Source organism: Neodiprion fabricii, chromosome 3, assembly GCF_021155785.1.
Source record: "Neodiprion fabricii isolate iyNeoFabr1 chromosome 3, iyNeoFabr1.1, whole genome shotgun sequence".
Classification (NCBI taxonomy): domain Eukaryota; kingdom Metazoa; phylum Arthropoda; class Insecta; order Hymenoptera; family Diprionidae; genus Neodiprion; species Neodiprion fabricii.
In genome coordinates this window covers 16070450-16083759 of record NC_060241.1, presented here as the reverse complement: position 1 = coordinate 16083759, position 13310 = coordinate 16070450, and the positions used below count along the sequence as shown (strand labels likewise).

At 34.2% G+C, this 13310-nt stretch overlaps 1 protein-coding gene across 1 annotated transcript; it reads left to right on the top strand.

The window, feature by feature from the left end:
* Positions 1–11042: 11042 nt before the first annotated feature.
* Positions 11043–12729, top strand: LOC124177410 (peptidyl-prolyl cis-trans isomerase-like 1). The gene is made up of 5 exons (XM_046559742.1): positions 11043–11243; positions 11350–11483; positions 11753–11842; positions 11919–12026; positions 12539–12729. The coding sequence occupies exons 1-5, from the start codon at positions 11173–11175 to the stop codon at positions 12652–12654; spliced, it is 519 nt and encodes a 172-aa protein (XP_046415698.1). The 5' UTR covers positions 11043–11172; the 3' UTR covers positions 12655–12729.
* Positions 12730–13310: the final 581 nt, after the last annotated feature.

Genomic DNA, 13310 nt, shown 5'->3' with positions numbered 1-13310 from the left:
AATATCCCATTGACATGGCTCAAACAAGGACACGAATAGGCCCGTACTGCTGTCTGTCTCTTTCCATTCGGCGGGCACATTTTTGGCCTGCTTTCGCAGTCCATTCTCTACGTCGATGATTGGACACATTAGATTTATTCTTTGTACCAGTGACGTCGCGAGGGTTCCTGTTGCACTGCAGTGTCATTGGTTGCAGGGATACCATGTATCGACCGATCGATGATTTTCCAATGAGATTGGTAGAAAGCCTTCAATTCAAACAACCGCCTTATACCCCCTCTAGTGTCTTCGGTGCATACGGAACGCTGATGACATCTAATTTTACACAGATATTGGTTTACATGGAGTTCGGTCTCCTTGCGTAGTCTCTATGATCTCAAATTCACAACGCAACTTATTGGGTGTTTTCCATTTACTGACTCAAGTCGACTCGTGTTGCTATTTCCGGTGTATTTCTTTGCCCAGATTGGCCGGTTACACCAGAAATAGGGACACAAGTCGATTTGAGTCAGTAAATGGAAAGCACCCATTCTGGTTGACAGGCTTAATGACCGACTAGCATGCGCAAGAGAATTGAACTCTATTGGTCAGTGAAATCGTACAGTGGCAATATTTTCGTCTGTAAGGCATGGTGGCCAACTTATGCGAACGGGGACATAAGCTCTCAAATTTTTCGCGTCAAGTACCAAATCGAGGTTATGTTTGTCATTCCATGCAGTAACTCTAGTAACATTCTGGAGTAAAGGCTGGAGCATATAAAACTACAGAGGTTGTAGGCCCAGAAGCCTTAGATCATGTGCAATTCTGAAAGTCCAGTCGAGTCATGTGGCTTCTTCATTCTGACTATGGCCTCTATAATTTTTTGTGCTTCGGCCTTAAGTCTGCCTACAGGCTGCAACTGCAGACACAACGTGTCTCCTACCACATTAAACTGCGGGTCTGACATTAGAATCTGAATTATTGGAAATCTTGCATGAGTCTGTTGTCAGGTGGAAAAAATTGCTGTCAGGGAAGATTCTGTATCGACTTTGTGGAAAGAAGTCCCACAGAGTCTTCTCAAATTTTAGCAACTCAAGGCAACGCTACTAGGAAAGCGTTCCAGTTGTATTATAGTTCAGTAGTGAAACCTTGGACCATATGCTCCTGAAGAGCGCATCGCCGGATAGTATTGGCCGCACGCTAACCTGACACATCGATATTTTCCTTTTCTCCGCCATTTCAAAGCCTTTGCACTATCCGTCTTTGCCTGTCTATTCAGTTTCAACCAGTATTGGCAACCTTTGATAACAGGATTACGTTACGAGAGCGGTTAAATTGTAGTGTATCATATAGTATATTATTACAGTATATTTGAAAAAATTTATAGTCTACTTAAATAAAATTCTGAAATATCGATTAAATTATAAATAATTGAATTTATAGATAAAGCAATACATACCAGGACGATTTATCTTAATTTACTTACATAGATAAATATTAGTTAATATTTGCACAGTATAGAAATAATTTTCGGTCCTTAAAAAGAGACAGAATTAAGCATGCCCGGTGTGAAAACTTTTTCGAAAATGGACAGAAAAAAGACTGAGTATTGAGTATGGAAAATACTTTCTTCTTATTACATTTATCTTATCAAAGAACAGTTTCTTTCCTCTGTTCAGTATATCAATTAATTGCATTGATCTGCAAAAGAAAACTTTTTTCTTCTCGTTCGTATTATTATCTGTAAATTTGATAGATTTAATGCTCTTAAATCGAAATATATCGATAAAAAATATGTACCACGTATACTTTTCACGTAATGTGTTTCTTAATGAAACGCTATTTTTGTTAACAAATTATAATCAAACACTACTGATAGAAACAATATTTATGACAAAAAGCTACAAAGTCAAGTAGATTAATACGTTAAAATCATCAGAAAATTTATCTACTAGTATAATTCTATTTATTTCGTAGTTTTCTCTCTTTTTGTACTGCGCGGCGTTAAGTCATAACGAGAACTGCGCAGGGCATGCATTGGCGTGAGAACAACTTTAGGCGATATCTTTCTTTATTTTTCCACCAGTTCGAACTGGTTTTGCATATACAAATACTATTGAAATAGATTGAAGTAGTGTAAAGGCAAAAGAAAAAAAAACAGCAAATTCACAATTTTGAACAATAAAAGAAAAAATCATATCATGCAATATACGTGACAGCAAAAAATGAAAAACAGATCTAGATTCAGCACATTAAGACCTTCGTGTCTGTAGAAAAAATTTTAATAAAATATTAATGTTTACGTGTTTGAATATAAGAATTTAACCTCACGTTGTGAAAAAATATTGCATATCACACAATTATAGCAGATTTAATGATTATAGTACTATTGTTATTTTACACTGTACAAGTACAAAAAAGTGATATGCCTATTATAATTGTAGTATGGTTGCCAACACTGATTTCAACCGCCATCTTTCTAAAAAATAGGCAGTTCGCCCAGGAGTATATGGTCAAAATGTAACCGTGAGAAGACGGAGAAGCTTGCGCATAGTCAGTGAGTCACTTCGAAGACTAATTTTCACCATCGCCACTCGGTACGTAGATTATAGTCTGCTCATTTTCTACACTGCATGTGGTTTTCCTGCGGTACGTCCAGTGGAAGAGACAAAACACATATACGGCCAATCTTCTATTTTCTTAATCTCCTACTTCCCGTAGCTAAGAAAAAGTTAGGTATTTACCGCATATGCGTTCCATCTCTTTCTACAGTGGGATAGATATTCTGCCTATAGATAACTCTATGTTACTCTATAGATACTCTATGTTACGCGTTTGGCCGCAACTCTTGATGAGTTGGTTAACCTGACAAGCAGACAAAAGACTCGGCGCTAATAAGTTAAATTTATTATTGGATTCACATGATGTTTTGCATCCCAACAAACGAAAATAAATTAAAACGGATTAAAAAGTATAATTTGCCAATTCGTATTTACCGAAGTTTTGGATTCACCAATACAAATACGAATTTTCTATTCTTTCAGATGAGTTAGAACGAATTTAATATCAGTCTTTTTACATTTCCATGAATGCGTCTATTTATTCGAAACTGCATCCAAGAATTGATCAATGTAAAGAAATTCGTATTACATGCAGAATACACGTGACGTGAATTCCGCTGTATTCCGATTTTGGCATACATTACCGAGAACTTCCAAATAAAATATGTCTATCTTAGTTTTCAATTCACAATTGAATGGTATATGACTCTCATCTATGTGAATCACTCGGGTACACGAATTCGTCACAGAAGATTTTGTACCGCTACCGTCAGCGGCCACCAGGTTTCAGTCCAATCGCTTGGCCTTCTCACAGTCAAAAATGCGCGCTGATGTAATCAATTCAAAGAAAAACATCGTCACGCCCTACATTTACCAAATTTCATCCGTCAATCGAGCAGCTAGTTGAATGATTAAAAATTTGTTTCTTTGAAATTGAATCCCTAGTTCAAGCTTTGAATTAAATTTATATCAATCGATGATTTCTACTCCAACCAATTTGATAAATAGATACAATTCTATGATTGAAAACCGGGATTCATTGGAATCCAGATGTTGGAGGCTTTCCAATTCTTTGCCGTTTGGTCGGACCAGTATATTAGGGTGGGTCCTTGTTTAGGGTGTTGACGAATTTTTATCGCCCCATCACTGAAATCAATTTCAAATCATTTAAAAAGAGTCACCAAATTTTTTCAGATTCTTACGGCAAGTCTGAGATAGCCCGCATTGTGATCGAAGTTTCTTATGGAAATGACATGGGAAAAACTTTTTTTCGCATTATATATTTTATCGTGATAGTAATAATGTTCCAAAAAATCTGTAACTGCGAGATTTTAGTCGGCATTAGTGATACTATATGAAAAAAAATACACATCATCGTACGAGGCAATCTAGACGAATTGAACTTCCTCTAAATAAAAAAAAAAACGTCAGGTTTCGAGGTTGTGCAATTCGTCTAGATTGCCTGGTACGATGATGTGTATTTTTTCCTAGATAGTAGCACTAATTCTCACCAAAACCTCGCGGTTACAGATTATTTGGAACATTATTACTCTTGCAATAAAATATATACTGAGAAAAAAAGTTTTACCCATGTTAATTTTCATAAGAAACTTCGATTACAATGCGGACTATCTTAGATTCGATGTAAAAACCTGAAAAAATTAGGCGATTGTTTTCGAATTATTTGAAGTTGATCTGGGGGATGGTCTGGCAAAAATTCGTCAATACCCTGAATAAGGACCACCTTACAGTATATCCTTGTGCAGTATCCTGAGACTGTCAAGTATCATGTACGTGTTGTCACTTCGTGATGTTTTAGTACGTATATAATACATGTAATAATAATACTGTACATCTCATAATGCTATATGAGTATAAATATCTGATTTTGGTATAATGATTGTTGCCGTGAAAGATGAAAGTGTTTATGAATTTATTGCGCTATCCAGGACATGACGCTGAATATACTTCTCACTTTTAAGTTGATTTATAAACTATTATAATTAGGCTATTAGAATGAAATTTTAATATCAAATTTTTCTAGGCAAAACAAAATCAGGCTATCAAAAAAAAAAAGAAAAAAAATATATATATATGTATAACAATACATGGTTAGAAAAAAAATTTTCCAGCAACTCCACTAAAATTTTTGGATTGATTTAACCATTTTTTAGTGTAAGACTGAATGAAAAAAAACCAATAATTTCAAATTAAACGTTGATATGACAATTTGAACGTTCAATTTGCAAAAATTTGTACTACGTTCATTAACAGAAATGTAACAAATAACATAAATATAGAGTGAACCTGCTGGGAAGTTATGTTTAGTTAAATTTTTCTAACAGCGTATATATACAATATGAAGTAATAATAACAATATGATAATAAATTAAACAGAATTAACCGAGTAAATCAAATGAATATATAGGTTTCGATTACTGTACCTACCTTTATGTACTCATGAAACATTTTAGAATGAAAACTCATACAAAAGTCGAAATTTAATGACCTCAAATCAAGTCTATTCTTGGTGATTTGCTTAAAGTTAACAAAACTTTTCACAAGTCAAGTATATAGCCTACAGCTGTCACTGTAAAATTCATATTTTTATGCAATGTGCAAACGAAGATTATATAAATATCATTTCAAATGTTAGTATTATCAAACTACATTATTATAGAGTATTTATATAGTGTTAATGTACCGGCCTCAGATTACCAAGTTGTTACTATATCCATTGCTATCCTATTTCTATTCCCTTCTTACTGTGATACCACGACTTCTTACCCTGTTGATCTAACTAGTTTTAAATTTCATTCGTATTCTCATTGGACAAATATACATAATATTCTAAGAAAACCGGATTTCACGTAGGCGGTTCTATACTCTAAGTATTTGAAGATCCCGATCAATAAATCGATCATTAAATTTCCAGTCGCCCTTGAATAATTAGGCACAGACAGTCTGGCTCATTCCTTTTGCCGCATGCATTATTGCGGTAGGAATCATTTTATTAGCAAGGATTCATTTTTGATGGTCATTTACTGAACTCTAATATTCGGACTCTGGTTTTAATGATAGGTATAAGAATTAATCGACGTGCAAATTTACGGAGTGATATCGATACATGTATAAGATTTGAATACTATGTCTTTCAGGTTCAGTACGTATTGTATAGAATGATTTGTAAATTGAATTTTAAACCGTTATACAATCTATATGACTACACGAATGGCGAAAGTATACGTAATTGCCCTAATTACACTTCTAAAATTATATAGAGCAAAATGGTTTACTGTATTATTGTACACTGATTGTGAGAGAGGCGCAGATACACACTAAAGTTACCTAAATAGCGTATGTGGTTATTGTTTAGATACAACTACAAACTTAAGTGTCCTTAACATTAAGAACAGCATAGGTATAATTGTTTGGAAATTCAACTGAAAACGGTTTAACGCAAAATAGGTTCTTTTTTTTTCATTCAATACTTCATTTAAGCAGCTCAATTGTGAATGACAATCAATTTATATTCCACTGTTTGAGCCTTTTGTGTATATATATATATATATAATATATGTATATATATACACATATATATCATGAAAATATGTATATCATATATAATATATCACTTCCATCGCCGTGTAGGAAATTTGCAATATTTACAGAACGCTACCGCAATTGTGGCGAAAATACGAAACTGTACACGGGAGTCCTCTACACAGCGCCTCTGTAAGAGATTTTTCAACACCGTGAAAATTTACGACAGAATTTCCAGAAAAATTATCTATAATAACTCGTAGAATTCCATAAAAATACCGAAACTTCATGGGCTTCCCATCGGAATCTTAGAAACGCGGTGTGCATTCTTTACAATGGAAATCCTTAAGGAATCCAAACCTTATATTTTTGGAATCTCGTTACTTGTCGGCAGATGAATGTAACATTTTGGCTCCGTATACTTGTGTTTACAATCACGAAGAAATTGAAGGATAAAGAATTCAAAGATTAATCTGCGTATAGCGTCAGATAACTGTTTATGTAATTACGCTTAATACATATGTCCTAACTGTGTACATATCAGCGGTTTTTCGCAAGAAAATTTGAAGGAACGTATTCACCTGATTGCTATTGTAAAAATCCTTTTTAACTTTTGAGGGCGTGTAATTTTACGAAAAATACTGATTCCAGTTGAATTTCTAAATACCAGCATATATACATATATACATTGTAATCATTAATTTACTTAGGAGCATATAACGATATAATCATTATTTTTCGCATCAGACAATCGATAGACAATCGCCCATATGGGACTCGTTCCGATGACTTTGTCAACTTCATCTTACATTGCAAAGCACTGTAGTTGCGATTCAGGGTCCATGGAGAAAGTTCCGTTTCGTCATAAAAAATCTGTGCTGTCTTTAATATAACATGTAGCAATTAATTAATCTCACCAAAGTAATGCGTCGATTATTATTTTTGTGTAACATCTCGTCTACCTTCATCTATTGACTTCTGGTTTTCATCGCAATTTATTATCAATGTTCTTCTTCTTTTTTTTTTTCAAGTAGAATTGAGTGGTTTATTAAATATGAGTACATCTCTCGGCGTTCATATATCGAGAGATCCTTAAAATTTGCTATAGTTTATCATCACAGTTCATCTCATAAGCATAGTCCACATATATTTGTCAATTTCAATTAATGTTTTAAGTGTTAGAGAAATGTATACCATCTATATAACACAAAATTATCTGTACGTAAGACATTATCATTACTCAGAGTATGATAGATATTATTGAAACATATTTTATGAGATATTGACAATTTTATTATTTATTCACAGGTATGTTCATTGTTGTGATACGTATTATTATCGAATTATTTCAACTATTGCAAAACACTCATAGGGACCGAGTGCCAAATTTGTCCGTATCGATAGAATTTGCACTAACGTTGACGGGTGGTCTGGCGGTTAGTTGTTATCATCTTTCAGGAAAAACAAATATTTCTATCGAAAAAATACCTTTCCCTGGTGTGAGAAAAGTGAAGGTTAATTGTTGCGGTATCAGCTGTTGCATAATAGTTTAAGAAATACCGAATAAACCCTTATTTACTGTCCCTATGCGACAGGGTGATTCAAAACGATTGGTTAATTTCGTGTCATGGGAGTTTTTGATTGCTTCAGTCTTGGCGTAGACGGGGAAAAATCCCCGTCCGTTGGAACAAGTACGATCGATTTGGCACTTTCGGCAATTTCGCGCACGTTCCCTATACGATTATGCACTAATACTATATTATGTATGGCATGTGGTACGTTTTAAATACGTATTTACCGAGTTTTCGTTCATTCATTTCTTAATGTGTGAAATATGTGTAACATTTCATACATTTCCTATTGTAAATGTTTACAATTACTAGCAGTTGTTAGTATTTAGTAAATGTGTTAAATGTTATGTGCTATTTAAAAAAAGTCAAATGTGTATAGAGAAGGAATTTTGTGTTTTCCACAAATCATATTAACAATTGTCACATTGCCTCGTTGAATATACTAGGAAAATCCAAAACTAGTAGGGCTGAAAAATATTCTGCTCCGTGATCTAGTTTAATACCACTAAACACAGCAGCGATTCTTGGTCATTTCTTGACGAGTTCTGTAAATTACTAAACTGAGATTATTCGTGGGTAGTTCAACATACTTATACAATTATAAATACATGTCGACAGATTATCGTTAATCCTATAACAGAGTTTGGAAAAAAAATATCGTGAGAAAATTCACCGTTATTGTGAATATTTGTTTACTCATCTTTGGAACGATAAACTTGTCGAGACGAGATAAAAGTACAGATTTCAATTTTTTTTTTTTTTATACAATAAACTTTTAGTTCAATTTTCTTAATATCTGTCTGAATATAATAGACAAAATGATTTAAACTGAACTATAGAAGCAAATTGTGAATACAAGCAGTCACTTGCAAGTGAGATGCTGAATCTCTTGCTAAAGTTATGTGTTCAATAGAGCGCAATTGGTAAACAAAACTGAAGAAATAACAAAGTTTCTTCATTGGTAATAATTAATCATTCAAGTAATAAACTTACGTATAAATGTCTATTTCATGTAATAATTTTTAAAAATGCAATAAAGTTCATCGTACTAATATCCAATGTTTCATGCCTGTAAAAACAGTCAGGTAGACCAGTATAATTCGACTGTTGGAATTTGCAATATCACTAATCAAAATATTTCAACTAACGATACCTCAATTTAATTGCTTATTTCCAGAGCGAAAATCCATCTGAAATCAGTAATACTATTCTGAAAATTTTTACCCACAACAAATGCTGTGACTATAGTGTCGCAAAAACGTTTTAGTTGGAATCTTTTATTTGGAGATACGTAACAATATTTCTTCATGATATATTGCAACCGTATCTCAAGAAGATTATGAATTAAATGTTCGTTCTACCAAACAATAGATGGTATTGTGGGTATGTCAAGTAGCATTCATTTCACCATCGATGTTATTTCGACTTACTGTCTAAAATCATGTCTAAAATGGCAAAAACGTAGAAAGTTATTGTAATCTACATCGCTGCATGCAGATAATGATAGACATGGTTTGAGGGGGTTCAATGTTAGTCAAATTGAGATTATTCTTCAAATTAAATGCCAATTTGAAATAAGTTTGGCGGTACCAAAGTACGATTTGATCAACGTATTTTATTATTTTTTTTTTTGATAATGTGCTGACGGCGGATCGTCATTCGATTGCCATGCGGTCGCCAGCTGTCTTGAGCCATTAGATACCGGGTCAGCTAAATTCAAACTGCTGTAATTCGCAAATGAGAAATTTCCAATCAGAAATGTAAAAAGGTTTGACCATAGATTTTTGCAAGGAAATTATCTGATAGTAAGTTTAAAAGTTAAAAGAAATATAATAATTTTAGTTATTGAACCGTCAGTACGTCAGCCGAGAAGAACATGTTAATCAAAGTACTTAAAGACCGTTAAACTGATTCCGAATTAACATTTGAAGATGTAATGGCTGTACATTATCAAACAAAAGTAAGTCTCTGCAACGATATTGAATACTTTATAATAAGATAACGATCGAAAAAAATCAACCGCGATATAGGATATAAGAAAATTAAATTTGAATAATCATAATGCCCAAAAGTTATCAATAAATTGTTTAAACAAAACATCTCGTTTAAACAAAATCCAATTTCGTAAAAACGTTGCACATTACAATTATGAAGTTTCCGGGGCACTGAACGAATAGTTTCGTAAATACTGCTTTTACATATATTCGAAAACGGAAATTTGAAAATAGTGAGAAAATTCTTTAAAAATTCATGTATATTCAGAAAAATCAACCAATTCATTTTACATGACAAAATAAATATTCCCTACAAATTTGTTGAAAAACGTCTTGTTTAAATAATTTATTCATAACTTTTGGGCATTATTATTATATAAATTTAATTTTCTTATCCCCTATATCGCAATCGATTTTTTCTCGATTTTTATCTTATTACAAAGTATTCAATATTGTTGACGAGACTTACTTTTGATTGAGAATGTATAGCCGGTACAACCTTATTTCAAAGTACAGAAGATAGTTTCAATATATGTATATGCTTATATATATACATCAGGATGACCCAGGACTATCGCCCCATAGAGTAGCAATGCGTTAGTTATGAACATCACATAAAGGATCTCATCATCCCAGAGAGGTGAAAACGTTATTGTACACACGTTGAAATTAATTCAGAGATGGCTAGTTTTTCGGCCGAGTCGATTACGTTGGTAACGCAGATTCAGCCCGTAGCAGCCGGCCAACAGTGACGCTACATGTTGAATCTGCGTTACCAACTTAATCGATTCGGCCGAAAAAATAGTAGTATCTGAAGCGTGTACGTTAAGTTGTGTGCCATACGGCGTTACAGAAGATATACATATACATGCATTCTGAAAAGTTTTGCTGTTGACTGAATATATAATGGGTTATTTCGTGGAAACGTAATGTAGGAAATTAAATTCGTTCAGTGTAAATCCGTAATTCATGCAATTCGAGCTACGATTTCCTAAATTCCCCGGTATTAGCAAATGTGATAGCATTTTGCGAATCGATTTTTGTCTCCTCTTCTCCGATAGTGGACCACGAAACTGAATTGCGTAAATGCAGTAACCATATTCTAGGTTACTCGATGTTCGAAATATCTCGGTATTAAAATCATCAGTACTATCAGCATTTGCCTGTCAGATTAATAAGGGATTCGATGGTTACGGAGGTATGACAGGTTCATTTACTATTCACCAAAGATCAGTGTCTCTTACCGACTGTTAGGCACAGACTCTTATGGAAACAATTGTAGTTTCGTAACAACGTTCGTAACGTAGATGGTAATTTTAAACTTGCAGTAATTTATCTTACCTATGGCATCATCAGGTAAGTCGTCTTTCATTATGCACTCCAGATGACGCCACTGAAGCTTCACAATTCGTCTGTTGTTTATAAAACGTTGACGGTCTATTCTAACCTAACTTAATCCAACGCAAGTTTAAGGATCTGAGCACATACTGTGTTAGATTAATAATTGTTAAATCACAGCAAAAAATGGCATTGGCAAATATATCAGGAATTCCAGATAAACACTGGCAACCTCATATCGTCGCTTTGGAAACTACGTAAGTGCTCAATATTCGTATATCTAACCATTAATTTCGAAAAAGGGAATACTTGTTCCCAATTTGATTATGTTGACAGTTGAAAATTTTCCTACAAAATTTTTAGGATGGGAGAGATATTGATCGAGTTGTATTGGAAACATGCTCCCATAACGTGTAGAAACTTTGCAGAACTTGTAAGACGGGGCTACTACAACGGTACTAAGTTTCACAGGATAATACGTGACTTTATGATCCAAGGTTAGTGCTGAAATTTGAACATTGATTCTCTAACTAGTCGTTTATTTTCTGGAAAATGCTCACATTAACGGTCATCAATTATTCTACTCTCATTACTCTACTAGATATTTGCATGAAAAGAAGTTATAGAAAGTTCGCAGATGGATAAATGAAATTAATTTCAAACTGGGATGGCCAAGTTAATAATTTCAATGGCCTGTTGCAAATAGTGTTGCAGGAATTGTCGCGTTGTTTCTTCATTGTTGACGAGCGTTGTTTGTTATTTTCAGGAGGGGACCCCACTGGTACAGGGAAAGGTGGAATGTCGATATACGGAGAATGTTTTGATGACGAAATTCACGACGACTTGAAACACACCGGTGAACACGACGTTCGGAAGAACAAGCTCTTAAAGTTAGATCTTTTGTGAACCCTAGTTAATTTTCTTGCTTGCAGGTGCGGGTATACTATCAATGGCAAATTCAGGACCTGACTCAAATGGATCCCAGTTCTTTATAACATTAGCCCCAACGCAGTGGCTGGATGGAAAACATACGATTTTTGGTATTGCAATATTGCAGTTTTTAATTAACCACGTATTCATACTCAACGAGAACGATAAAACAGAGGTATAAGTTGTAAAATGTGCCCTTCAAATCAACAAGACCAAACCAGGTTCACAAATAGCAAAAACTGTTTTTTCAACAACTGCGGAAAATTTGTAGAAATTCAGTTTTTGCTGCTGATAAACATAATACTTTACCGTAGAAAGATCCAAACATTGCTTTATGCATACGTAAGAAGAAATTTTCTTTTTCTGGTCCATCGATTAATACCTATTCTGATAGGGACCTAATTCATCCCATGTAATTTATACTTACCGGAAAAAAAATCTATGTATAGTTCATTTTTCGATATCTAATGTGCACCGCTTTGGTTTTACTCTCAGCACTTTAACGTGAAATACTTTGATATAGTCATTTTTTATGCAATATTCAAAAAAAGACTAAGTCGATGCAGTTCCCTTTGAGCTATTGACTATTATATTATTGTAAAGATATACGATTTATTTACAGGAAGAATATACTCCGGTATGACGATAGTAAAGAGAATCGGACTTGTTGAGACAGACAAAAATGATCGCCCGATTGACGATGTTAAGATCATCAAGGGTTCAGTAAGAAATGCATAATTGCTTACTGCGCTGTTCATATAATATAAAAATAATGATAATTTTTCTACAATAAACAAATTGCAAATCCGAAAATTTTTACGTGACGATTCATTCGTTTTCCTTAACCGTATACACGAGAGTACACATATTCTTACACGTTTTTCGAGACTTATTTGAATGGCTTTGCAAGATAGATGAACAGTAAGCTATTCCCTCGTCAAGAATTGCCCCAATTCCGTCAGTCGTAGAATGAAGAAAAACGACCCTAGGTAGAGACGATCGAAGCTGTTGCCCATCCACGTCGTGTCTGTATTCGATTCCACACAATGGCGTATAAATCGCAGTGAAGAGGTCCGAAGTGGATATTCTTACATGCGTGGGCACCCTCACAGGTCAAATTCACATTTCTCTTTGTTAAACTCTTGCAGCCTGGAATAGGAAAGTCTTAAGTAGTATGGGAATTGGAATTGAGAGTCTCAGGGGGTTGCATAACGATCGTGGTCTTTGTAGATACAACCGCGGTAATCGACTTTGTATTCGTAGAGTATATTGCTTTGCGACTAATCAATCAATCGCCGAACTTGAATAATTGTGTTTCAATATATCTATTGATCGATTAATCTAAATTTCGATCAATCGGTTTCCCGAGTAATTAATTGATGACGAGTGGGACG

Excerpts from the sequence above, each read along its gene's own strand:
- LOC124177410 (XM_046559742.1), top strand. The coding sequence starts at position 11,173 with ATGGCATTGGCAAATATATCAGGAATTCCAGATAAACACTGGCAACCT. Across the intron at positions 11,484-11,752 it reads ACGTGACTTTATGATCCAAG|GAGGGGACCCCACTGGTACA; the intron begins GTTAGTGCTGAA and ends TGTTATTTTCAG. Across the intron at positions 11,843-11,918 it reads CGACGACTTGAAACACACCG|GTGCGGGTATACTATCAATG; the intron begins GTGAACACGACG and ends TCTTGCTTGCAG.